General features: G+C 38.6%; 2 protein-coding genes, 1 long non-coding RNA gene and 2 pseudogenes across 8 annotated transcripts; 3 read left to right on the top strand and 2 right to left on the bottom strand.

Annotated features, from left to right (window-relative positions):
- The first annotated feature begins 572 nt into the window (after positions 1–572).
- On the top strand, positions 573–6,547 carry LOC149045385 (uncharacterized). Of its 4 annotated transcripts, none has more exons than XR_016187217.1 (6): positions 573–1,152; positions 1,466–1,583; positions 2,454–2,579; positions 3,321–3,437; positions 3,855–4,039; positions 5,509–6,547. XR_016187217.1 is itself a non-coding variant. In XM_089208180.1 (5 exons), the coding sequence occupies exons 2-5, from the start codon at positions 1,481–1,483 to the stop codon at positions 3,920–3,922; spliced, it is 414 nt and encodes a 137-aa protein (XP_089064306.1). In that variant the 5' UTR covers positions 573–1,152; positions 1,461–1,480; the 3' UTR covers positions 3,923–4,516. The 4 variants fall into 4 exon arrangements, 1 of the variants encoding a protein (XP_089064306.1); XR_016187218.1 differs by having other exon boundaries at positions 1,461–1,583; XM_089208180.1 differs by lacking the exon at positions 5,509–6,547 and having other exon boundaries at positions 1,461–1,583; positions 3,855–4,516.
- A 613-nt stretch (positions 6,548–7,160) lies between these two features.
- Positions 7,161–21,249, bottom strand: LOC149045382 (uncharacterized). The gene is made up of 2 exons (XR_016187215.1): positions 20,823–21,249; positions 7,161–8,148 (listed from the first exon to the last, which is right to left on the bottom strand). It is a non-coding gene; the product is annotated as an uncharacterized LOC149045382 (long non-coding RNA).
- On the top strand, positions 15,064–17,970 carry LOC149045384 (uncharacterized; annotated as a pseudogene). The gene has a single exon (XR_016186673.1). The product of XR_016186673.1 is annotated as an uncharacterized LOC149045384 (transcript).
- Positions 17,768–19,101, bottom strand: LOC149045383 (uncharacterized; annotated as a pseudogene). Its single transcript, XR_016186672.1, has one exon. The product of XR_016186672.1 is annotated as an uncharacterized LOC149045383 (transcript).
- A 388-nt stretch (positions 21,250–21,637) lies between the features above and the next one.
- Positions 21,638–23,728, top strand: LOC113686835 (QRFP-like peptide receptor). The gene has a single exon (XM_089208178.1). It carries the CDS (start codon positions 21,690–21,692, stop codon positions 22,650–22,652), a length of 963 nt encoding a protein of 320 aa, XP_089064304.1. The 5' UTR covers positions 21,638–21,689; the 3' UTR covers positions 22,653–23,728.
- The last annotated feature ends 4,121 nt before the right edge of the window (positions 23,729–27,849 follow it).

The following is a 27,849-nucleotide window of genomic DNA, read 5'->3' as shown; positions in this document are numbered from 1 at the left end:
ACTTACACACACCCAGATTGTAAATGAAGTTAAATCCGTAACCAAAGAAATGATTAAAAACACCTTCCGCTTTTAAGAAATTGCAAATCCTGTGGTCCACTCTAACATTTTTATCCGTGAACTCATGTTAAAACGCACAATTTGGATACGTCAAATGACAGATTTTCTTTCTTTCTTTTTTTTAAATACAGAATGCAAATGTTTTACATTGTTTTGATCATCAATGCCTAATAACTTTTGGAATTCAATATAAACTGTTAAAGAAAGGAAACTGGTAGTCATTGACCATGTGTTTTAACATCACACTCAACAACCAAAAAGAAAATGATAAATGTTATTGGGACAACTGGGAAAGTTAAGGTTAAACAGTATCTCTTTATGCTAGGCGCGGAGAAAAACTTTGGAAAAAATTGACCATGGTCAAAAATAGGCTTGAACATCGCGTTTTTTTGTGACCATCACTATGCAAACCTTATTAATTTTGGATTTTTTTTTAAATTTAAGTCTCTCCCCAGACTATAGAGCCTCCAATAAACCAGTCTGTTACCGAGGGAAACTCTGTGAGCTTTAGTTACCGAGCTTCAGGTGTGCCAACACCAACATAAGTCTGGGTTTTTAATAATGCTGACCTGCCATCTGGTATCAATCAATTCAATCACGAAGGAGAATCATTCCTGGAATTTTCAAGCGTCACAAAAGGGATGGAAGGGACTTACAAGTGTAAAGCGAAACATAAAGCAAATACAACTAGTTCCTCTGCAACACTGCGTGTATACGGTAAGTGTAATGAAAATGACGATAACGATGACGATGACGATGACGCCAACGATAACCATGGCGATGAGGGTGACGAATGTGGACCAGGATTTTAATCAATTTCTGCTCAAGTTGTTCCAGATCAGTATCCAGCACTCACAGCAGGAGACAACCTGACATTGACCTGCAACGTCAACGAAGAAACAATAAATGTAACTTGGAAAAAAGATGAAGACTCACCACCCGAAAGAGCAAAGATTGATACACGATTCGATGACAGAAAAAGTAAACTTGCTATAACTGAAGTTGTGAAGGAGGACAGTGGTGTGTATTCTTGTGAGGCACATAACAAGCTCGGTTTTGTTGCCCTTTCCTCTTTAAAAATAAACGTCAAAGGTAAGCTGGTGTTACTGTTGTGTCTAAAAAACATGAAATTCTACTGATTTAAAAGTATATTTCTGAGTAGATTGAAACTATTTTCCAGTTAAAGACGAAACAACTATGGGTCACCTGACCATTCGCATGAAATTACCTTGCCTCGCTCTATAAATTTCAGGTATTTCGCTTTTAAGAAGAGGTGTCAATCACGGGTTAAAGAATGTACCAAGCTATTCCAAAGCTATTCCAAACAACTTGAATTTTATTAGTACTTTTGCTACTGTCGAGATTTGTCTAATGGTCATTTATCTATCTCACACAATTAGCTAAGCAAGTGCCACGAGCTATGCAAAGTTTCAACACTCTGTGGTATTACATTGGTGGAACAGTGGCGGCAGCGGTTGTCATTTCGCCAATTGCCTGGTATTTCTGCAAGCGTCGAAGGACAGGTGACGTCCATTTTTCTGTGTTATTTCAGATTTCTTTGTCTGAAAGTAAAAGAAGGAGATTTTATAAGAATAACTCGCGTTTGGCCAAAAAATGCCAATTTTTTAGAGTTTTCACTTGTGTATATGTTGTCATCATGATTATCATTTCTGTTATTGCTTGCGGTGTTTTGATAATAATTACAAATTAAGAAAATATCACGTCTCTCCTAATTTGTGCAACTTCGAAGTACGCTGCCTTTACACAGAAATTTTATCAGAATATTCGATTTAATAAATTAATGCAAAGTTTTACCTTCTTTGTCCCCTTTAATTCATCATTTGGAATTGCAGCTATGGCTCTGTAAGGCAACTATCAAATTATCGAAAAATAAAATACACCATTACCTTCCTCATGGGTCATCAGCTTGCATGATGACGATAACAAAAATCATATCGCAGTGACTTTATTTTTATCGTGTTTATGATGCATTATTAACATTCATCAAGTGCTGTTAGAATCGGCTTCATTAGTTCCTTTGTTTAATTTTTTTTTTATCTCTTTAGTATCTTCTATCTATTTTCGGTTTGATTAATTCATAGATGTAATACTTTGAAAAAAAAATTGAAATACACTAAGCAAACGACGAAGCTATTGTTGAACTTCGTCCAGTAAACAAAGTGTACTTAAATAACAATAATTACTGATATGTTTTGTAATAATTTATGCTCCTGGTTTAGTAAAAACATTGTTCCTCACTATCGGCAAGAGAGATTATCTCGCCATTCAAGTTATCCTGGCAAATCAATTTTTCCTCCTGATTTCTCTTTTCTTTTTATCATTTTTCTTTCTTTTGAACCTGAAAGAATACAATGTTGATTACCTATATTTAGTTCTGACCAAGAGCGGTGAACCGTGTCCTGCTTCAAGACGTTATTGGACGAGGGGCGTTCGGAGCCGTATGAGTTCACCAAATAGACAACCGGGAAATCGGACAGTGGACGCTAAATATTTCACGAGTAAGCCTCCTTCTATTCGTTGTATTGATACATATGTTGATCTCAGGGGCGGTTATGAAAATATTTTATTTGGGGAGAGGCGGGGAGGGGGAGGGGGTGGTCCCTTCTTCTTCACTCAAGGTTACGCGCGAAAAAAAAAAAGAAGAGGAGGCGGGGGGGACAAAGAAATAGGATAACAACCAGTATGGTAGTAAAAGTGATCCTGGCATTGCAGTGATCCTGCAATAATTCTTGTTTCCAACAAGTAATTTAAAAGGTCACAGGCATGGCATGGGTTAGTAGGGTGGGTGGGTGGGGGTGGGAGTGTTGCGGATACCTTGCATCCTTCTTCTATATCCGCTGCTGAATCCAGTAGGGTTTTTTTCTCCCTTTTGGGCCTATTCCACTTACCAGTGACTGATTATCCCGGGTTGCGGTGGGCAGTCTAACAGACCGACTACACGGTGGTTTTCGCTGGGAAAAGACATTTACGGAACAAAAGATGTGAAGCATCTGCAGTGATGGTAAAACTAAAGAAAGCAAGAAGCATTGGTAGGATTTAAACCTCAACTGGTTCCAATTCGGCCTTTATACTCACGGTCAACTCAGCCATGGCAATCTGCTTGTTGTGAAAATTATCATCCAAACGGAAATAGGAAGATGCAAGGTTTTTAACTCTAACAGATTCTTTCTGGCTTGAACTTGCATGGAACAAATGTATTAATCAGAAGGTGTCTCTATCAATGTATACTTTTGTTGTAGCCACTGCTGGAGAGGAAGGAAGGAAATGTTTGATAAGAGAAATTGAGCTGGGGAAACTTATCGGTGAAAACGTTTCGCCAAACATTGTAAAGATCGTGGGCTGCGTTACGAGACAAAGTAAGTAATATGCGTACAGCATCTTTTGTAGGTATAATTAATAACATATTATGTTTTTAACGATACTACGAATGCTGAATGAACCCTCTTAGGACCTGTTAATATAAGTTCCGTAACTCGGATGTTCACGGAAGGAATTTTGTCTTTGTCTTCGAGAGCATGTATCCATCGACAGTTCACAAAGATCTCGGTCGGATAACCTGAAATCTCATTAACGGGGCTATCCGGCTTTTCCCTTTAACCTATGACAAATTTTTGAAAATAAATTCCTGTAAGGGTAGATCCCAAAAATGAGTCCTTCGTGTAGGCCAAACTGCTTTATGAAAAAAATCATCGGCAATGCTTTTTATTTTATATGCAGTAGGGAGCCTTGACATGGGGTTTATTCTCTTTTTCCTTTGTTTTACGTCTCTTAAGTTCACCCTATACTCATCATGGAGTACATGCCATGTGGTGACCTACTTGGTTATCTGATAAAATACTAAGGAGCGAGGGATCGGTATTATCTTGGTGAGGGAAGAGCTCAGGATTTGACCAACTACGATCTCGTGTTGTTTGCCAAACAAATCACCGCCGGCATGGTGTTCCTTGGATCGCGACGGGTAAGTAGAATACTTGTCACATGTCAAGTCTAACTCAGAAAAATCTTTCAGAGATTTAAACTTTTCATTTTTCAATAGCTCGGATTTTGGCCAACATTTTTGACCGCTTTTGAATAAGATGAACCTCTAAGACTTTTTTTTAGCCATGATGCTTTTTGTTGACATGAGCAGGTCACTGCAGATGTCAACAAAATAGGCCAAAATACACGAAAGTAAGGTTCATAATAATTCGGTTGCCGAGCCTCATAAAAGCCCAGCTATGATTATCTGGGATGGTATAAAAGTAGGCCGAAAAAGAAACCCTTACAGCTGTCAAAGGTCGAGTATGCGCTGATGGTTCATTGGAACTCCCCAGAAATCAGTAAAAGGAAACAAAGGTAAAGAGAAAACCATCTTGTCTTTATCTTTTGAAACTTAAAAATAATAAATGAATACAAAATTACAACAATTGATTAAGTAAAGGTGATGAGAAAGAAATACACTGAGCCAACTTGAAACGACAATTCTTACATTGTTACGATTACTGCAAAACTGCGCTTGACGAAAAAACACTGTCCGAAGACGAAATGGAGAGTAAAGGAACTGCTTTAAATGCTTGAATGCGAACCAGGAGCATATTGCATTCAGCTGAAATACGGTGTGGACAATTATGACATCAAAATGTATTTGAAAAACATCAGAGCGGGTGAAGTAGCGCAGACATGTTCGACGTCCCAGAACAAACCTGAACCATTGGCTATACTATTTTCAATAAAAGGACAAACCTGAACCATTGCCCATACTATTTTCAATTAAAAGGACAAACCTGAACCATTGCCTATACTATTTTCAATAAAGGTTTCTGTAGGAGGACAATATTGGTATTCTTCGCATAGTCCATAACAAAGTAGCTAAGAGTAGACCATCATTGTAAAATTTCAGATATAATATGATGAAAAGGTGCTGGAATCGTAACCCTGTCTTCCGTCCTCCTTTTGAAAACCTGCGACAAAGAATGGACAAATACATTCGTGAAGAGGTTGATTTCTAGAATTTACAACTTCCCTATATTTTGTGCATTTTAGAGACTCGAAAAATTTTCAAACATCTTACCTTGCCCCCATGTGTTGAAGCAATACTCGCTAGCATTGGTTTTATTTCCATTCTCTCTATAAAAGCTTGAGCTAGGACCATTCATACTTTTGGCAAGAGACGTTTTCCAGCCTGTCAGGCAATTTACGAGCATTTTAACTGGTTCGGTCCATCTGATAATTACGTCGGTTGTGATCGTCCCCAGGACATAGATCTGCTCAGTTCTAACCACCTACTCACAACTTCCCTAACTTCAGAGAGAAAATAAGAAATGCGCTAGGTTTGTCCGCGACTTTTAACTACAGAGACTTTCAGTACGCTGGGGAGGTGATCGCACTTACTATATTTTAGCACTCTGCAGCTAATGTATAGTCCTCATTTGTTGCCTTCTTCCTAAGACACGAGGAACTTCTAAACATGAGCGCTTATGACAAGGCAAAATACTCCAGGCTTGAAGATCTCGGAGATAAAGATGCAGGACCTAGTGAGAAAGTCGCAGAGAAGCCCTCAGCTAAGAGGTTGGGAAAATGGGCCAGTGACCGTTGTTAGGGTACATTATCGTCACTTCTCGGTGCTAAACTAAGTGCAGGTTTGTGTTAGTTAAATTTCTCTCCACACAAATAGTAGAAGAATATGCGAAATCTTTGTCCTTGATTGATAAAATAATAATGATTAAAGCACAAAAAAACAATTAATTAATTCATAAAGAATGCCAATAATAAATAATCTAATCGGTTTCAGAATAAGGGAAACTGGATAGATATGAATTAAACTTCCGTCATCGATTAAATCAGAAGAGAAAGAAAGGAAGAAACAAAAAACAATTTACTTGAAAAACGGCTCGTTTATGTCGATAGCTGTACTTGGCGAGCTTTCATTGTTGTATTGTAAAACCATCTAGTAAATTTGTTTGTAGCAGACCTACTGAGAGATCTCCTAACGGCGATATGAAATTTGGTAAAATTTTGTAGTTTGGTAATGAATTAGTCGTGTGGTATTAACTAGCATTATCACTTAATGAAGTATCTTCTTTAAATTACATATTGCATCACTTCTAGTGATTTGTTTAACTTTCAAGTTACCTTTATTTGAAAACAAGCGATTGCATTGTTATTGATATTTAACGTTTTGCTGTTAGTATCAAATGCTTTTGTCATAAACGGAGAGAACAGTCTTAATAGAGTGTGAGTTAATTCAAATTAAGAATTTTCTTAAGTGTTTTCGATTCGTACGAGAGAAAAAAAAACGCTATTTAAAGGGTACTTGCTGTGGAAGACGGAAACAATTTTATGGCAAAATGGAATGCTTGTTTAAAAACTGGACGAAATGAGAGCACGAATGAGCGTTTAATTTTGTAAACTATTCAAACACAACAAGTTTTATTTAACATAATGTAAGACACTCTATTTAATATCTGCAATAAAAAGATTAGAGGCTTATCTCATGACTATTTATTGATTACCAAGTCAATTACGATTAAAAACATTCCGTATCCTCATTAAGATTTTGGATGACGTCATTAGGCTGAAGCGATTGCCACATCTACAAAATAGCATTTTAATGTATATCAATAAACTATCTACATTCTCAGCTTTTCACACTTGCGGACGAAGCTATAGATGGTCGTGTCGTTGACGCATGCTTTACTGGCCTGTTTAGAACTGGGTGTTTGTCTGAGGAAACCTTGAGTTTGTCGTCATAATAACAAAGGAGTCAGTTAGGATTTATCGATGTTTCGCAGGTATGAAATACACTGGCAGTCGAAGAAATAGCAATATTTCTTAACCAATTTGATAATTTCAAGACCCATTAGAAGAATAAGTTGTAAATGCCTCTGTTATCAATGTTCTGATCCACTGTATTGCAGAAGTGTTTCATTCCAGATTGACTGACCATGGCATATATCTCCGCGATTTATCTTTCCTCTGATATAATACTATGCCGGCTGAAGAAAATCACAAATTTTTATTATTTCGTTTATTACCATTGTTATTATCATTATTATTATTTATATTATTATTTATCTATTCAATATTACTTTTTTATCAACTATGAATCTCAGCTTATTAATTACCATCTCAGACCCAACGTATAGGCTTTTTACCCCGGGGTTTGCATAAATGGAAGAGATCTAATTAACCAATTGAGAAAGTGCTTTATGAAATTTCCCACGACCTCGAGTCAGATATTTCAATCTGGACTTGAATTTAAAAAAGTCGCTCTAAAAGTGCGTGCGAATTTAGCTTAAAATTCCAAAGAAAAAGAATCCTAAAAGCGTGCTGGGTCTTAAAATAGAAATCCAATGCAAGAGAATTCTGGAAGTGCGCGAGATATCAACGTAACAATTGAAGGAAAGAAAACCTTAAAAGTTTAAGCGATACTTACGTAACAATTCAATGGAAGAGGATCTTAAAGGTATGCGAGATATCAAAGTAATAATCGAATGTAAGGCAAGCCTAAAATGCGTAAAATACTAATGCACCTTTCTAATAAAGGAGTATCCCAAGAGTGCATGATAATTTAACGCAATATTTCAATGAAAAAGAATCCTAAAAGTGTGCGAATTATAAAGGTAAAAAATCCAAGATATTAACGTAACAATAGAGTGAAAGGGGGGGGGGGAGGGGGGTACACTCTCACACTTCCAGTCAAGCCTTCATTCTCTTCTTCTAGGGGCCACACTCTAGCACTTTCAGCCAGGCCTTCATTCTCTTCTTCTGGGAGCTATACTGTTGCACTTCCAGCAAGGCCTTCATTCTCTTTTTCTGGGGGGGCACACTTCTAGCTAGGCCTTTATTCTCTTCTTCTGGGAGCCACACTCTTGCACTTCCAGCCAGGTCTTCATTCTCTTCTCCTGGGGGGCATACTCTTGTACCTCCAGCTAGGCCTTTATTCTCTTCTTCTGGGGGGACAGTCTCTTGTGCTCCCAGTTAGGTCTTCATTCTCTTCTCCTGGGGGGCACACTCTTGTACCTCCAGCCAGACCTTCATTCTCTTCTTTCGGGTGGGTGCAATCTTCCACTTCCTTTGCACTTCCATCTTGGTTTTCAAAAAGAAAAGAAAGAAAGAAAGAATTTTAATAATCTTCGCACCCTCTGATGTTGATTCTTCGCGCCAAAATAGCTTTAAATGTTGTAATTTGCTTGATCTTATATATATTTTACTTTGATAATGGAGTCATGACTGGTCCGAAACGTTGGATTTTATCATTCGTTTTTACTGTTTTATGTTTAAAGAAGTCTTCTTTGATTTTATTGTTATTATTATTATTATTATTATTATTATTATTATTATTATTATTTTTATCATCATCATCATTACCATTATTATCATCATCGATATTATCATTGACTGCACGATACCGGTGTCTTTGATAACCAAAAACGCCCTGGCGTGACTGATTGCCATTGGTGGGACACCCAATTGGGGATCGGAAGGTTCGTTCCTCTCTGGGCTGGACAGTATTCCTTTTATTCTTTTTTCCCTTTTTTCCTTTCCTCTGTCCTCTCTTCTCTCCTTTCTTTCTTTATTACTCTCTTGGTTTGTTTTGTCTCCATGCTCTTGATGTGAGTGGAACCCCAATTCTTACTGAAGGCGATGCGAGTCAATTTGGCTGCTATCATTTATTTTATTTTTATCTGGAATCGGTGCTTTTTTGCGTGAAAGTGATGGTCGTAACTATTATAACATATGTTTTAATGAAAGCAAAGACAGCATTATCTAATGAGACTTATACAAGCTCCATTTTTTGATCATTCCATGGGCTAATTTCCTATATCATGATGCCGCTAAAAATAACTTTATGACACTCACTTTGCAATTATCCATAAGCTTTGAATCTACATATATCATTTCCATTCTCTTTCTGTCTATTTGGTTACTTATACTTGGTTTCTCTTGATTGTAACGAACAGTATTCAATATTTCATGAACGGAGGAATCTTCGGTAAGAGGTATTTAGCGGTTGTAGCGCTTAAAATCGATTGTCTCACAGATGACCACACAGCTGGCGTTGATGAAAGCAAAGACAGCATTATCTAATTAGACTAATTCAAGCTCCGTTCTTTGATCATTCGGTGGGCTAACTTTCTATATCATAATGCAGCTAAAAATAACTTAATGACTTTGCAATTATCCATACGCTTTGAATCTATATGTTTTTTATTATCACCATTCTCTTTTCCTTTATTTGGTTGTACATACTTGATTTCTCTTGATTGTAACTAATATTTTTCAATATTTCATGAATAGAAGAATCTCCGCTAAGAGGTATTAAGCTGTTGACATGCGAAACAGGCTTTACGGTCTAAGGAGATCTGTTATGATAGAGTACGAGTATCAGCCAGCAATGATCTCCGTCTCAGCTTCTCTATAATAACGCCGTCGTTGTCGGGATTTAACGCAAAATTACAAAAGCCTTAGCCCCATAATTGACACATCCTTTTTTTTTGACACTTTTTGCGTTTTCCAATAAATACTCTTTTCATGAATGAATTTGGAAGAGGGCTCTTAGTGCAAAATATAGGAGTTTTATTCTATATTTATAAACAGGTCACTTAAAGATCAGGTTTCACGTGCAAGCAACGAAAAGGGCCTTGTCTATCTGCCCAGCTTAACTAGAAATTTCGAATGAGAGAACGCCTCCTACCTTTTTTGATATTTTACATTTGTTACCCAACTATCACGTGGGTAGTGAACTGATGAGTGCATTCTGTGGCGACAAAGACGTTTCTGATGTCTAACCCGGATATTTTCTTTAACAAATCAAAAATGAATTTTGTAATAGTTACTTTCATTAGAGGAGCCATGACGAATGTTAACCTGTTCGACAGTGATCTCGTTTTAGACCGATGAGGCATCTCTAATGATAGCTTAATTTAGGGCAAAATTGATGAACAAACTCCCCTTTTGTACGAAAAACTTTAGCATGTTGATTTATACAAATGAACATACCTACAGGCGGCCCTCACCGCCTTAAATACAGACATAATAAATGGTTTGTAATAAACAGAATGGTCTAATTGTCTTTTGGAGAACGGTTTATCTTATCTTAAGAGATGTACTTAAAATACAAATAGACAATTCGCCTTGGGTGAAATGAAATATTCAAATGGTTTATACAATTCAGAAACTGTGCAGCCACCCTTGTTGAACTGATGATTCAATAAAAACACAAGCGGTCAAGTGTTCAGAAGGAGGTATTCGCCGCGCTGTCTACTCGACGTTCAACACGGTAAGAAATTATTTCTGTAGCCTCGTCTACTGGACTCAGCGAGCCTTATTCCGGTAATAATCATTTTTCATGTTTGCCCATTTTACCTTGTTAACTTATAAATTTAAACCTTCATCTTGCTGCAACATCAGTAAGTAAATGATATTTTGGATGAAATCGTTTTTTACGAGCTGCTGAACTTTCAGTAGCTTAATAATCAGTTGGAGAAAATGAAAGAAAGCTCAAGCTTATATTTCACAATAATATATTTTTTGAAAGTGAAATGTGATCATCGCAGTAAATTTTCCAATTTAAGCAATTGGAAAGAAGAAGCCTGAAAAAAATCAGGGCTTCAACGGGATTCGAACCCGTGACCTCCGCGATACCGGTGCGATGCTCTACCAACTGAGCTATGAAGCCACACATTGGGAGCGAGGTCAATTTATTGAGTTCATATCTTCCCGTGCAGTGAAATGACGTAAAGTTTTTTATATGAAATAATTCATATTTGTACTGCGGTTGTAGATGAAAGTGAAATGTGATCATCGCAGTAAATTTTCCAATTTAAGCAATTGGAAAGAAGAAGCCTGAAAAAAAATCAGGGCTTCAACGGGATTCGAACCCGTGACCTCCGCGATACCGGTGCGATGCTCTACCAACTGAGCTATGAAGCCACACATTGGGAGCGAGGTCAATTTATTGAGTTCATATCTTCCCGTGCAGTGAAATGACGTCACGTCATTTCACTGCACGGGAAGATATGAATATGACGTCACGTCATTTCACTGCACGGGAAGATATGAACTCAATAAATTGACCTCGCTCCCAATGTGTGGCTTCATAGCTCAGTTGGTAGAGCATCGCACCGGTATCGCGGAGGTCACGGGTTCGAATCCCGTTGAAGCCCTGATTTTTTTTCAGGCTTCTTCTTTCCAATTGCTTAAATTGGAAAATTTACTGCGATGATCACATTTCACTTTCATCTACAACCGCAGTACAAATATGAATTATTTCATATAAAAAACCACAAATTGGAAAATTTACTGCGATGATCACATTTCACTTTCATCTACAACCGCAGTACAAATATGAATTATTTCATATAAAAAACCACACAATATATTTTTTACTATGTAGTTAAAAACTATATAGTGATATATAGTTTACTATGAAAACTGCTGTACTTTAAATGGAGAATTCTCACCATGGTTACGCGTGACTACGGTAAGAATTCTCCATTTTACTACCTCAAGATAAAATAAGAATCTGAAACAAAAGGAATGACAAAAACACAGTTTAAATGCATCATATTACGCGAAAGTACATTTACAGTGTAGACAGGTCAGAACCATAGCTAGGAAACGTGATAAAGCGATTCATTGTTTTGACGAAACTACAGCTAAAGGGCGCCTAAAAACTATAAAAAAATCGTAGGGTTGTGACGTAAGACCCCACATAGACTGTTCCATTTCAAGCTTGACTTGTCCATTTTACTTTTGTATTTTTGGCGTAAACCAACTGCTGTAACACTAAACCTTTTCGGGTTGTACCAGACCATTTGTTGTCATGCTAAACTGTTTCACTTTAAGGTGAGCAGATTGATGCGATACTAAACCATTGCGGCTTACGATTAACCATTTGCCGATAACTTAAGCCATTTCACACTACTCTGAACCGTTTGCACTGAACCAAAGTACAATTAGCTGACCGTTTGTCACGAACCATTTCAGTTAACACTTGGCCACTCGTGGTTTTATTGAACCAGTTCAACATAAACTGTTCTCCAAAAGACAATTAGACCATTCCTATTTATTACAAACCATTTATTATGCCTGTATTTTTAGCGGTGACGGCCGCCCATACGTATCACCCGGAGTTCAAGTATTTGAAACCTCACTGATCTGATGAACCATCGCGGATCGACATTTTTTCTCACAAAAATGATTGTTTACAAAGTAGTTTGTCGCCCGTTGTGTTCAGTTTTCCAGAGATTCTGGGGCGCGATAGTCAATTTTAATTTTAGTTCAATCAATCAGATCTCGTGTTTTGTTGAGATTAACTCGCTGTGATATAGAGTGCAATGTCATAAAACTCCTTCGTAACTGTGCTCTGATCCTGTAAGTTGATTCAAGATTTCCTCTTAAGAGATTGTTTGTTTTTTCTCTTGTTTTTTTTCTGTGGGTCTTACGGAATCGTTCCAGATGTTTTTTGACGACTGATTTACATTTACCAACGAAGGCAATGGGAATAGCTGCGAGTGCTCTAGGTTACTTTTAATTTTTATCTCATGTCACAAAAGAACTGCTTTCTTCTTTTACAGCTATAACTACCCTTGGTCAATCCACAAAGGGTGTGATCAACTCTTGAAAAAATCAAACACTCCAGGGGATATAACCAACAACAGGTTAGAAAAAACGTCTTCAACTAGATAATAATTGACAGCTGTGTTGAAGTGCTCAGGAGAGCTTATACTCCTCACCCGATCGGATTTGCAGTTTCCTCCAAAACGGACAGACATCGCCGTTACGGCGCGTAGTGAGTTAAATACGCTGAAACGTTTTCGCATCAACTATGGGAACTCATTCTGTGACAGAGTCATACTTTTAGTGTCGTCACTTGATATTCCTAGAAGCGCAGCAGTCTTTTTTCAGGGATCACGGTGATATTATCGTCACTCGATCGATTCTTGTAATTGGCCATTCTTCACAATTTTTGTAATACAGTGGTTTAATTCCTAAAATAATTTTTCTTCCATGTAAACTCTGCTATCAGTGACCTGCAACCACGAGTGCCCGTGAACTATTTTTTACTCTTAACATGTCACGTTTCCATCATATCCCAGTCGTTGCGTGACGTATGTAAGCTAACAATATCCTCTAATAATTAAGTAACGTGATGGGGAAATGAGAGAAAAGGAGAGGCAAGACTGCTTATTTTAAAGGGTAGATGAAACCAACAAGTTCAAATCGGCTGTTATAACAGGTCGAGACTAATGTCATCACCTATGGTGGAGAGGAGAGGGGGTGGACAGGGGAGGGGGGTGGACAGGGGAGGGGGGGTGGACAGGCACAAAGCTGAAAAAAGGGGAAAATACAGAAAGAAATTCGTTTTATATTTCTAGATACAAACCCAGTCTGGAAATGTTCTGAAATTTTACTCGGTCGAATCCCAAAATGCGCTCTGGAACTTACCAGTACGGAACTCAAACATATACCTAGTGTACATAAAATATACATAACTTTCATGAAAATTATTCCCTCCACCTGCGTTTTTGTGCCTACTGTGCCTTCCTTCCAGCAAGGCTGTACGCACACGTTATGGTGTCGGTAAGTCCAGAAACCTTTCCCCAAGCCCCCCACGGTTTTCAAAATGGCGGACTATCATGAGACACTCCAAACGTCGCTTGTGACTCGCCTCAATTCCCGTTATTTGCTTCAGCTCCGACTCTAGCTATCGTAAACGATCCGAATCGGGTTTATTTTAATTCATTTTTAGTTTTGTAGATGTTTGTTCTGGGTATTACCCCTGTATTTTGATCTGCTATCGATTCGAATGTAGAAGCTACGTCGCTACGTTCACACGTGTGTCTTACTCGGAACACATCTAAAATATCCTTTCAAGAAGAATGTGAATGGAAAGGGAAAAAATGATAAGATGACAACATGATAAATAATAAATGATAAAATGATAAAAGGAAAAAAAAAACAACAACAACTACAAAATTTGACGTGACCAGGGCTCAAAACTCGAGTGGAACAGATACATCCATTGCGCTAGGTATATGTTACACACTCCCAACTAGGCCTAAATTCTTTTAATTTTCAAAGGGCAAGTTCCGTACTTTTGCATAACAACAAAAGAAGACATGCTTTCGCTTTTTTCTGAATCCCAATGTACATTGCAGAGCTTATCTAAGCGACTAAGTTTAATCTTAAAACGACATTGACGTACATTTAATATTTGTACCTATTCTAGATCTACTAATTTCCTACCCTCTCCCCAGCCTTTCAATTGACTAGTTTACAAAATCCTTCCTAACCAAGTTCTCCTTTAGTCACAAGTTTGGTATCGGCAAGAGCTGTTCATTAACCCTCTCTATTTCACAGCCGATTGCTTTTTTACTGCACTATTCTTCAACTATACAACTGTATGCAAATGCAGTCATAAATTGCTTCAGGCATAGGAAAGCGAAGGAAACATCTCGAAAACCTCCATGCTTGACTTAAAGTCAATACAGTTGAACCTCTTATAGAAACCATTCCTTTTTAACAGCCGCCCTCCAATTTTTTTTTTCTTGGCCTCATCCCAAGGACGATCAAGACATTCACATGTATTTGTCCTTAACGGGAAAGTAAACGACGGACATCTTAAACGGCGTTATTTAGCCGGAGAAAAGCATTGTTTTCAAGGGCAAAGTGGAACTTTCGCCGCTCTTTACTTTTTTTTGCCTCCTTTGAGGCTCTTCTTCTAAAAATCGACCTTTGCTCTAACTTCGAATATCAACCGCCTCGAGTTTGTTAACACGCTTCATGAGAAACGTAATTTCCCGCCATAATTAAAAGTAAGGGCCTCTTCATATGAGCCCGGTTGACCGGGCTAGCCCGGTTACCGAGATCTCGCCTCACTCCTATTTCCTTTGTAAAAATTTCGATGTGTTCATATGAGAAGGCGGGCCAGCCCGGTTACCGAGATCTCGGTTGTAGAAACCGAGATCTCGGTTGTAGAAACCGAGATCTCGGTAACCGGGATGAAATATTTTCCCATATGAACACTCCAGCCCGGTTACCGGGATGAAAATTTTTCAACTACGCATGCCTTGTAAGGACGCTGACTAAACGGAACGCAGCTCACGCGACCTACAACGCGTGCAAACATGGCGGATGGCGAAGTGTCTTCCACCTTGACTTCGAAGAGATTCCGTTGGGAAACAGACACGGTAAGGCAGTTTATCGACTGTTTACTTGAATACAAATCAAAAATGGCCTATAGAAACCTTGATTTCGACGCCGATAAACAAATTCAGTACCAAGAACTGCGAGTGGACATGGCGAAGCTTCATGAGGACGATGAATCTATATTTGGTCCTGTGGTTGCTTTCAAGTTACCGGATGATTTCAAAACCCGTTCAAAGGAAGAGCAGGCCAAAGCAAAGCATCGTGTAAAAGAGTCAAGATATGATAACGAAAGGACAGAAGAGAGTGATAGAAAAGGTGAAGGAAATCAGACAGAGTTTCTCTAAAGCTGTAGTTTCTGGAAGTAGGAGTGGCAGTGGAAAACTTGTTTACGAATTTTACGACAAACTGATAACATTGTGGGGTGGTTCTGCCGGAACAGAGCCCCTTTCTTATGGTGTAGGAGGAGATGATTTTCTGGAAGACAATGAAGTTGTCCAATGTCACAATCCAGAAGATGACAGCTTAAGTTTGGATTTGGAAACTGCAGGTACTTCAGCTGGTTCAAGTGGTCTAGGCCCTGGAGATGATGGGGGTAGTGCAAGTGGCAATGTGGCACCTGGTAACAAACGCAAAGCTAACTGTGTACCAAAGCTAATCGACAACAAAAGAAAGCATTTGGAAAAAAAGCTTTCTGCTGCCCAGAGGGATGGGTTGCTTATTAAAGAAGCTAAGGAAGATGCCCAATTTCGAAAGGACCTTGCTGAGGCAATGCGGGAGTCTACAGCAAGTTTTTCTCATAGTATTGAAAGTGTTAGTAAAGCTATGACTGATCTAGGTGCAGGAGTTTGTCGATCAATCGAGATGCTATCACAAGCATTGCAACAACCTTATGCAGTACGTGCACCTGTAAATCAGAATTTGTTCTATCAAAACCCAATGCAAGTTGCACCTCAGGCTGCTGAGGGTGTTTATGCCCAGCTGTTTAGCCAACATGGTAGCCAGCAAGATCCAGGAAGCAGTGGAAGCTTTTATTATCAACCATAGAGTTATGACATTATGACATTGTCTAATAGATCTATATTGTATATAGATATACAAACACAACTTGATGCTATGGAAATAACTGACAGAGTTTTCTATTCTATGGGCAAATAAGTTGACCTGCCAATTTCCATTTCTCTGCCAACATTTGCATTTTGTTGATATTTAATTCAATTTTAATACTCAGAGAAGGCCCTGCCTTGTTTTGATTTAATCTGTTATCAGTGGGGAATTTTTGATAATTATTTTTAAAAGTATTTTTTATTCATTGTTTTTCAAATGTAAACAGCCTTGTTTGGCATAATTTGGCCCACAGAAAATGTTTCAAACAGCATTCTAGTGTATCCAACAAAATTTCAGACTTCCTCAGTACGTGTTGTTGTTAAAGTTTTCATACTGAGTTTGACAAATTCAGGCCATAATCCACAGTTGGATCGCTCACTATAGTATTCATAGTTGCCTGATTGCACAAATCTGAGTATGTTTCAGAAAAGGATTTCTTATTACATCTCTACTTGGTTATTTTCCCAACTATATTTTTTCTACTGGTACTGAGTGCTGTTTAAGACAAACATTTTAAGTTAAAATTTTTCTTTGTAATTAACTGAAACCAATACACTAGTTCAAAAAATGGAAATTTATAGTTACAATTAAATTTGAAAAGTGCCACCTACAGTACCTACACTGTAATATGAATCAGTTTTGGCCGATCATATAGGGGCTGGTCAATGAACACTACCAACATTCAAGTGGCCTTAGTTTGTGTTCAAGAATATCAAGTTGTTGTTATATGCTAGGATCTTTCATGTCTTGACAATGTTCAGCTAGCAAATTAAGGGGGAGACCTTTAACTACAAAATGGTAGCTATGGATGACTTCTAACCATCATATCTTGGGCTCCCTTAGTATCCTTGCTTTAGTTTTTGGCCATATTTGTTCTGTTAGAGGTTGCCTTCAGTTTTGGTAGTCATGACCATATTTGGCAAGTCACGTGACCAGAACACAAAAACCGTATAAACTCACACAGCTTACATCCTTCTCCAATGGAACAAAAGCCAACAGGTAGAGTGCATTCAAATGCAAAATTTGTAGAATGGATTTGCTAAAATTCGCATTACTGAAAAAGCTATGACATCATGAAGTTTTTGTGATGTCATAGCTTCTTCAATAACATACATTTTAACAAATCCATTCTACAAATTTTGCACCTGAATGCACTCTACCCATTGGCTTTTGTTTCATTGGGGAAAGATGTAAGCTGTGTGAGTTTATACGGTTTTTGTGTTATGGTTACGTGACTTACCAAATATGATCATGACTACCGAAAGTGAAGGCGACCTCCAATAGAACAAATATGGCCAAAAACTAAATCAAGGATACTAAGGGAGCTCAAGATATGACAGTTAGAAGTCATCCATAGCATGCATTTTGTATTTAAGGGTCTCCCCCCTTAAGTTAATTAAACTAAGTGCAGCAATACATGTAAATAGGGTAAAGTTTAAGTACTATGTTAAAGATTCTTCAGTACTAATTGTGTGAGTGTTGTCCTCACAACACTCCCTTCTCCCACATCACAAGAGTAAATTGGATCAGGAGTGTTTTTAAACTGATCTTCATTTTCCTTCATAAGTTGAATTTGCGAGTCAACCAAGTCCTGATCAACATACATGTTATGCTTCTCACAATAATTATGTAATACAAAACATGCATAAATAATTGTTGGTATTGCCTCAAGTTTGAAGTCCACTTTTGTAGTGAGTATGGACCATCTTGCTTTAAGCTGGCCAAAAGCACATTCAATTTGGTTCCTGGCAGAACGCAGCATGTTGTTGAAAACAACTTGTTCATTACTGGTACATGAATCATACTCTTTCATGCAGAAAGGAAGCAATGGATAAGCTGGATCACCAATGAGGTAATTAGGTATTTTGACACCATCTGGAATTGGAGTCTGAAATGTACAGGGCAATTTATTACTTCTTAATTTGGCACTGATGGAAGAATTGGCAAAAACCTTTGCATCGTGGACACTTCCAGGCCACTTACATTCAACATCCATGAAGGAGCCTTTATAGTCACACACAGCCTGCACACTTATAGCTTATAGCTTATAGCAGAAAAAATCTTGTGAGTTCTCTGATGGGCACTGAATTGGAATGTGTGTCCCATCAATGCAACCAAAAGCTTGTGTCATGCCAAATTTGGCTTCAAATACTGCTACCTTCTCCCTCATGCTTTCTTCATCTTCAGGAAGATGGAGATATTTCGGGCCAAGATAGTTTGAAATAGCTTGACAAACCTCATTTACAACAGCTGATGCAGTGTTGAGTGCTATTCCAAAACTATTGGCTGTCATTCTCAGGGAACCAGTGTCTTTTAAAAAATACAATGCAACTGCAACCTTTTTTTCTGCACTCAATGCCCTGTGGTTAGGTGACTTTGGGTTTGGTGAAATGTATGGCCTTAGCTCCGATACCAGGTTCACAAAAGCAGCCCTTGACATCCGAAAGTTCTCTTTCCAACATTCTTCAGGTGCTACTCCCGTCCAGATGTTTTTCCACCACAAGTCAGTTCGACCGGGTTTATGCCAACAACTTCGTTTTTTTCTGTACAAATCTCTCTGCTTCAGCTGCTTTACATTTCGGAAGAAATAACTTTTCTTCCGCAACAAGCCGATCCGGATTGCATCAATCTGCCTGGTTTGATGTATTTTCCATAGCAAAAGGACCCCGTGAAGTTGTAGCACTAGAGCTACGAGCGTTGATAACGCTACGATGGGAGCGAACGATATAACTGTTGAACGTGGCGCCATCTTTGTTTACTTTCTTGAATTTCGCGCTCAAACTCGTTCCCAGGGCCTCAGTCCACGTTTCGCGCCCTTTTCGACTCTTTTTCATCCCGGTAACCGGGCTGAAATTTCCCATATGAACAGACGACAAAATTCGTCGCGGTAACCGGGCCAGCCCGGTTACCGGGCTCATATGAAGAGGCCCTAAGTTGGCCTTCAAATGAAATGAAAAATAAATACTCGTAACAAAGAGACGAAGGTACGAACCACGCTTTGCCTCGCTGAGCACTTTGCTCTAAACTGCTAAAACAAAGCCCCTCCGGACAAACGTCCTTGTTATTAAGTGATAATGCTTTAGCCATGTTAGCGGCCGAAGGGACGAGATGTAAACTTGGAATGCGAAGTCTTGCATATACGGGATTATAATTGAATCAAGATATCTTTGAAGGTAGAAAATCACTTTCCCATTTTTTCTTTAGTCAATCTTAGTTTTCTCTTGTAGGAACTACTATCACAACGTCAAACTAGGTTCCCAATAGCACAAGTGAAGGTGAAACACCTTGTTTTATTTATTAAATTGATTACTTTTTTATTACTGTTACTGCCCAGGTGTTTTTTATCATCTTTTCTCTCGTTATGCAATTAATCCGCCGAAATCATCTTTTAAAATAACTTAGATGACGAAAAAAAAGGTTGACACAAAATTCGCGCTTCCATCATTCGATAATTTGAGTGACAAATGGCTTCCTCAAGAGTAAGGTTTCTTAGCTAAGTTTTTATTTTCAATTTTCAGTTCTCTAAACTAAGCTGTCGTCGTCTCTGGTTTATAACCAGTTATAAACAGCTGATGCACAGAAAGCCAAACTTTATATTGTTCACTTCCATGCGAGGAATAAATCTCGATGCGAAAAGACTACGAGCTTAGCAATTAAGGAAATTTCTTTAGGATTTTCAGCACATATATTTGAAAGATGAAAACCCCCGTGTTCGTGGGGAAAAGGCGAGTATAAACGTCTTGCAAACGCCTTCGAAGACTATTATTCATCACTCAGAAATATTGATTGGAGACCTTTTTGAAAGGGAAACGAGGTGTAACGAGTTGTCAGGATCAAGGTTAAACAAACAAGAAAAGGAACTTGACGGACAATGTCCAGTGCATCTTGCAATCTTTCACACAAAGAGTTGTTTCTTGACAAAATAAACAGAAGAACCTGGAATTTTTTTTAGTTGGCCTTAGCTAATTCACGGTAACTTCAAGCAAAACATACCTCATTATTTACACTTAACAGAGCATAATTTTTTTATTATTTTCTATTATGCTAAAAATCGTAAACAAAGATTGACGGCAGGTAAATTGAGGTGTTCGTTTGCTTCAGTTCATGGTAAAGCTGCTTGCAACAGAAAATGAGTTAAAAGTGAGGTGTTATTTACAATAAACAGCCAAAGAGCTAAATAAACTCACTTTTCAATGGCCCCTCTACGATTACCGAGTCGTAAAGTTAGATTTAAAGAGCCTTGTCGCCTAAGTAAAGTGCTGTAGCTTATCCCGGTTAAGTTCTGTGGCATAAAGTGACAAGGTGCTCCTACACAAAATACGCACTTATGGCAGCATGCTGTCAGTATTGTCTTTTTAAAAGGCAGTTTTCTTACTTTTTTTTATTGTTTTATCTATCATTTATTTTTAGGGAGAGAGAATATCTAAAAATTCGTTTTAACACGTACTGCAAATGACGAACAAAAAAATCCCTCGACTTGACGTCTTGAAATCGAAACTTACCCGCTTTTCTTTCGGTATCACACGATTGCTGTTTGCTGGTACGTTGATCTCGGATCTCAGGTTTTTCCTTCATTATCGAAATAACCGATTGACACAATTTTAGTTCTGAAAAGAAGTGCAGCACATTTTTGACCAATAAAAAACAACAAAAACAAAACAAGACAAAAAAACAACAACCAAAAAAAAAAAAAAAATGAAAGAGGCTGTTAAGCAAGCTGGCTGAACTGCGCCGTTTTGTGGTAAATATCTAGATTTTTGTAATTTTGACAGTGATAATCTGAAATTCACTTTTTTTCCTGGCAGACCCAATATTCAAAGAACGCAACGTTGCTTTAAATAAAGACTCAGCTTTTTAAGAGCTGAGCTTATCCCGTCAACCAAGTATTCAGATAAATTATGCTGACTTCTTCAAACAGTAGAGACTAGGAAGCTGCAGATCCAAAAATGTTGACGTCCTCGCAGGCTGATAACGGTAGGAAAGCCACCTTCACAAATAGCACCTGAAAGTGTCCTAAAAATAGCTAACGCTACCATTGTTGCTGCTGCAATACTTGTGAAAAACGCAAAGCACAAACAGCTTTGACATTTTCCTTCTATCAATTGCATATCCCCTTATGACATGATTGATGCACTCTTCAATGATGGAGAAAGCTCGGGTTTAATGGATGTTTTTCCAATAATTATTACTGCATATGGTCACTATCTGTGTCGCCTTTCGGTGTACGGGCGCGTTGCAGACCTATTTCCTTTGTTTTTGCTTTAACCATGGTACTTCATTCTCATTCAGGCTCCACGGCGCAGCCTCCATTCTCGTATCCATCAAGAATTAAACTCACCCTCGCCATCTTATATGCTGCAATCGTTTCAATGGCCTTAGTTGGAAACATTTTGGTGATCTATATTCTGTACAAGAGGCCAGAAACAAGAAGATTAACAAGCTTCATGTACGTCAACCTCGCTGTGGCCGACCTACTCGTAACAGCTGTTGTCATGCCTCAGTCGATGGAACTAATCATTTTGGATAATCTGTGGATCGATGGAACATTTGGTGAATTACTTGCCAAGCTCATCATGTTTGTTTTCTTCGTGGCGGTCACAGCGTCTGTCTTCTCTCTAACAGCCGTGGCTTTTGACTTCTTCTTCGGGATTGTCCTTCCCATGCAAAAGTTCCCTCGCTTTAGGAACAAAAAGATCTTGGTTCCCACAATTTGGATCACTTCAATGTGTCTGATGACTCCATGGCTGATCACAGTCAAAGTTAAGAACTCCAGGATAGAATTTAAGTTTACTCAGTTTGGCGAGACTCAAGCAGCTTTGAGAGGTATCTTTCTTTACATCGTAGTCACCATCTACTTGTTGCCCCTAGTTACCATGTGCATTCTCTATGGACACGTCTGTCACACACTGCACAAGCACAAACTGCCAGGCATTGCCATCAACAATCACGCAAGAACTCGGGCCCATGCTACCAAGCGTCAAGTTATTCATATGTCGATCGCTGTCGTTGTTGCCTTTGCACTTTGCTGGCTTCCAGCGCATGCGTATCATATGATTTTGGCCATTGACTTCAGTGTGCGGGAATCGCTGCCATATTATTTTATGCTGTTATGCTATTGGTGTGGACATGCAAACAGCGTTGTTAACCCGTGGCTCCTGATATACCTTAAGAAGAAATTCCGTGCCGCATTTAAGAGAATGATAACTTATCCATTATCGAGAATCTCATTTGCTAGCAAGAATAATGAGAGCGTAAGAAGTGTAACTAGACTGCCTATCAGAGACCCGATTGTCCAAGTAAGAGAACATTACCAGTTTGCAAGTTCTGTGTGAGGATTATTGTTAACTCTTCATAGGTTTTATTATATTCAAGTTGTAACATTTGCAAGCTCATTACAAGTCCAGTGACCAGCAGGCCAAATTAATTGAATTCAGATCGATGGATTACGACTCTGCAGAACGTAATCCACTAAATGAAGGGTTTTGTCTCCATGCAGCATTTGGCTCGCATAATGGTGCAATACATATTATAATATAAAATATAATCATTATCATAGAAAATGTAGATTTTTACCGCCTTGATGTGCAAGTGTTAGAATGAAGATTTGTGTAGAGATCTAGTTGCCTCTCATTTTCGCACTTTTCTTTTCATTTCGGATGCCGTTTGTCAAACATGTCATAAAAAACCTTAGCGATACCCAGCATTTGTCTGGGAATTGAGATCTGGCCCGCACTCGACAGAATGGAGGAGGTAGAGCCTTCAAAAGAAACAAAACAAAACAAAAAGATTCACTTTACCATGACAATGCAAATTGCGTTCGAAATGAAATAACTCGTAAAGAAGGAAGGCAATGCTGCACAGCGTCACGGCTCATAAAAGCGTACAGTGTAGACCGAGCCATAAGTTAAAAATGGTGCTTTGTGGATTAGTTGTCCTAATGGAATTAAGATCACAAATCAAGCCACCTAACCACACCAGTCTTGGGTTACAGTTTGGGATGTTGATCGGTCATCAGGACCGAGATAGACAAGGTAGAATCGGGTCATCAGATTTCACATACGACTAAGCCTGCGCGTATTCACGTCAAGTCGCAAATTTCACCCGGGTGTGGAGTGGTACACTTACATAGTAACATATTCTCATAGCATTGATACCAAAAAAACATTCACGCATAAACTAAACGGCAAAGATTCAAGGGAAGTTTAGTGTGAACGAGTCTTAAGGCCTATTTACACGGTACGACTTTGTCGCATGCGACAAGCTTACGACAGGCCTACGACACGAATTGTATCGTGTAAATCAAACCTACCACTCGCTTACGACTGTCGTGCACGTCACGAAAAATGTCGTAGGATTTTAAAACATGTTTTAAAACGCTGCGACAATCGTAGCCGAAATTGATAGAAAATGACGTATTTTGTGACAAATTTCTACTGGGTAGGGGAGGAAGGTGAAATTTTCTTGCGTCGAAATGGCGGAGGAAGTCGCCTCCGGAAAGTCGAAGACTGCTTCCAAAGCAAAAAATACATTCTCAGATGAGGAAACAGAGAATATGATATCACTGTGGAGCGAGGAAGAGGTTCTTTTCCTTCTCTTACAAATTATTGAAACAATGACCGCGGCCGAAACGAGTGGAATTGCACGCGATTTTGGCATGTCGTAGGTGAAAATGTCGTGCGCGTGTAAATTGTCCTTAGTCATGTCGTAGGCCTGTCGTAAGCTTGTCGCATGCGACAAAGTCGTACCGTGTAAATAGGCCTTTAGAGTGATTTCTCAGCAAATGACTTATTTATTGGAAAAGGGTTATTCTTCACGTCTCCTCAAGTAACGCCATGCACACGTACGTGTAGTTTGGCCCTCTTAATATTAAAATCTTCGTACAGCCTTCCAACGATTTCTCTCACATTCTGGGGTCTCAATACATTTAAGTAGTTGCCGATGATGTAATAAGCGAATGTGACAGAAAAGGCGTAAGGTGAAACCTAAACACGAGACCCTGCTCAACAAACGGCGGTAGATCGGCTTTTACTGAATCTCCTGCTTACTACACATCTACATATTTTTTTAAAATTTTTTTTATATATATGAACTAGCGAAAGGTTTGTGGACAACATTTGTCAAGCATGTGAAAAATGATTTCCCTTTAAAACAGCGTTTTCAGTTCCTTTCCGACCCATTCTTGAAACCTTCATATGACCAGTGGCAATATGTGACTGAAACAATCCTAACTTTTAAATTCGGGCCACTGAGTAAAGAACAAAACATCTGTAAATCAATTCAAGAAAATTCAAATCAAGAAAATGCACAAAGTGGACATGTGTTGTCAGACTGTGACTAGTTGCTTTGTCCAGTCGTATTATACCGCGAGTCTGAAGGGTGGTGCCCCGAAGATGTATGAACGCCATTGCTTCAAGTTACATTGTATCCATATAGCATCGGGGTCAAAGACTTTAAGACGAGATTCTAGTTTATTCTACCACTGACTAGTCAACCTTGCTCAAATCAACTCTTTCTCTTCCAGTCCAGTTGTTACAAGTAAGAATCTTTCTCCATTTCGTGTTTTTAATCTCCCTTCTTCTTTCACGATCAGTTGTCGACCTCGTTTGAAGAATGCAAGTTACGTTTTGCTTTTCTTGTTTCTTTTCTTTCTTCTTACATCTTCAACAGCCACTTTTTCATTATCTTCCAAATTCGTGTCGGCTGTGAATACCGAAATAAAACGAACATTTAAACAATTGGCACATGACTAGGAAAGGAAAAAAGCAGTTATCTCATTAAAAAAACATACGGACCAGAAAACCAGCGGATGGCAGCAGGAAAAGAGAATATAAAAGACAAACAAACAAACAAACAAACAAACAAAACAAAGCAAAAGGAGCCTCAGTTGACACTAGCTCTGTTAAATCACTAATAATACTCTCACTAAAGATCACAAAACGATGTGTTTAGCAACACATCATTTTGTCCCTCAAAATACTCTTGTTTCTCTAGTCACTTAATACTTTTGATCCCTGGCATTATAAGGGATCCAGTTTTAGTCGGATACTTTCCACTAAAACCAGCAGGAATCAGAGGTGTCTTCAGCAAACCAGTAAGTTCCGCTGTAAAATAAAACGGCGCTGATATAGTTTGTATAAAAATTTCACCAATAAATGAAAGGAGCACTTGACACAGCCTAAGCTAACGCTGACCCACACAAGGCTGGAAATCAAGACTGTTTACTACCTTTTCATACTTTCACATAGAACTCAAACGTAAGAACCATGGGAACAATAATCCTCACCCCACCCGACTACTACAAGCTAAATGTAACCCATTTTGATTTCACTAAGATATTATCAGCCTGCAAGATCCATTATTTTTGGTGGGACTGTCACTACAACCATTGTCTGCCTTAATTAAAGGTTGATTACCTTTCAATTGCTTCAGCTTTACTTGTCGCTCTTTCCTTTCTCCCTGATCTCCGAGATCTTCCAGTCTGTAAAAAACTTTTTTAAGGAAAATAAACTGAACAGGACAGTGTATAAAATGTGACATCAAACCTTCGAGACAGTAAAGTTCCAGAACACCAGTTCCGTCCGTTCCGTTGAAATGTTTTCTGACAATAAATGCATTCATGCCCAAACCACCTAAGACTGATGTTGAGGCTGGTAGTCTAAATAGTCCCAGACCATGTGATAGCACACAGGAGCGAAGAATGCGCATGTAAATGTATGAATTATCTCATCGAAAAAGATACAAATCTTCGTCAACTTCAATGTCCATGGCTTTGGCAGAGGCAAGTATCCAGTCATTACTTGACTTTTTGCGCCTAAATCTGTGAATATGGTTCGATGGCCTTCATTAAAGGGGGAGTTTAGACAAAGAGAAAGGGAGGGGAGGGGGGGGGGAGGGTTGGAAAGAATGGAGAATGAAGGAGAGAACATCCGTAACTGCGTGAACAATTCTTTGTACGAAAAATGCTGCGCTGTCAAGCTCGATTATCAATTTGGGCCTTTTTCTTACGCGAAAAGACAAACAAACAAAACAAAAAACGAAGGGCTAACCAAAAGATAATTGCCATATTTCTCTTTTCCTTTCTTTCTTTTTTTTTTTTTCATCTTCACCTACTTGTGTTCTTCTTTGTCAATTTGCTTGGCGAGAGAAATTCTTTTCCTAATGGAGGACATAAAAGACACATCAACTGGAAAGGAGTCTAGCTCGTTTCCTGCAACACAAAATTTTAAAAAGAATAAAATCAAGAAAACAAATCTGAACAAAAAAATGAAACAAACAAACGAACGACACGAGAGACTGTAAGTTAACCCTTAAACGCCTATTCATGACTGGCATCTAGTTTCTTCTGACAGCATCACTCCTGAATCAAACATAAAGGTCACGAGAATAAAGGGAACGACCACCTAAAGAAACTCTTGATTGTTAAACAAATTCTCTTTGTTAGTTCCATAGAAAATTCATGGAAAATGGTGTGGAGAAAATGTAAACTGATTTTTAAGGGTGTAAAGGGTGAAATTGTAGTCGGGCTCAGTAAACTCCTAGAGACGATTGCGATGTACCTTTTCCTCCTAAAATATTGGTTGCAGCTAAAAGAAATATTTATCATCTAGAGGGGTATCATCTTCGTGCCATGACAAATTTTCTTAACCATGTGATCCATAAGAGTGACCAGCCTCCAACTTCTCCTAACGACTGTCACCCCCAAGTAAATATTTTTAAAAAGGTTATAAATGTATCAAACACAAGATATTGGGTACTTAAAATTATCCTCTAACCTTGTTATCAAATGGGTATCCAATCATTCTCCTGTTAACAAAGCTATCCGTACACGCATTAGGTAGGATAACCCAACTACGAATGAACGGAGCAACCATTACACGTCATCAACCCAAAATGCTTTGCGTACCTAACAACAGGGCGAACGCGGGTAGTTCGAACTTGCCGTAAAGGCCAGTTTTGAAAGCGGAAAAAAAAATTAACAAGGTCACAGGTATGGTTTTAAGGACCAGATATCTTGAGTTGATATATTTTGAGCCCTTTTACCAGTATTTGTTTTAAAACTGCAGGTTCTCTTTAAAGCCACGAGAATAGGGGAAATGATCACCAACTAAAGAAGCTCTTGATTGTTACACGAAATCTCCATGTCAACACCTTAAGAAATATATAGAGAACAGTATGCATGGAGAATATGCATACTAACGTTAAGGCGTAAAGATTTATCTAACTAAAAAGGAAAGTTAGACGAATGGCACCTCAAACTGAGGGGGATTTCCAAATAACTTTTTAGAGTTTCACTGTTAAAGAGATACGTTGGAGATAATAAAGACACGTCACCTCCATTAAGCGTCTTCATAATTTTCTTGTATGATCCCATTTCTTCTGGGCCAACAAGAACGACACTCAGACCTTCCCTGCTCGCTCTAGCTGTCCGTCCACTGCGGTGAATGTAAAGCTGTTAACGAACACAGAGAAAGAATTTAGGAACGGAGGATCACATGAGATGGTTGCGCTAAAGTTAATACTTACATTGTG

Source organism: Pocillopora damicornis, chromosome 5 (assembly GCF_964200805.1).
Source record: "Pocillopora damicornis chromosome 5, jaPocDami1.2, whole genome shotgun sequence".
Taxonomy (NCBI): domain Eukaryota; kingdom Metazoa; phylum Cnidaria; class Anthozoa; order Scleractinia; family Pocilloporidae; genus Pocillopora; species Pocillopora damicornis.
The sequence above is the reverse complement of the archived record's forward strand: the minus strand, read 5'-3'. Positions and strand labels throughout refer to the sequence as shown.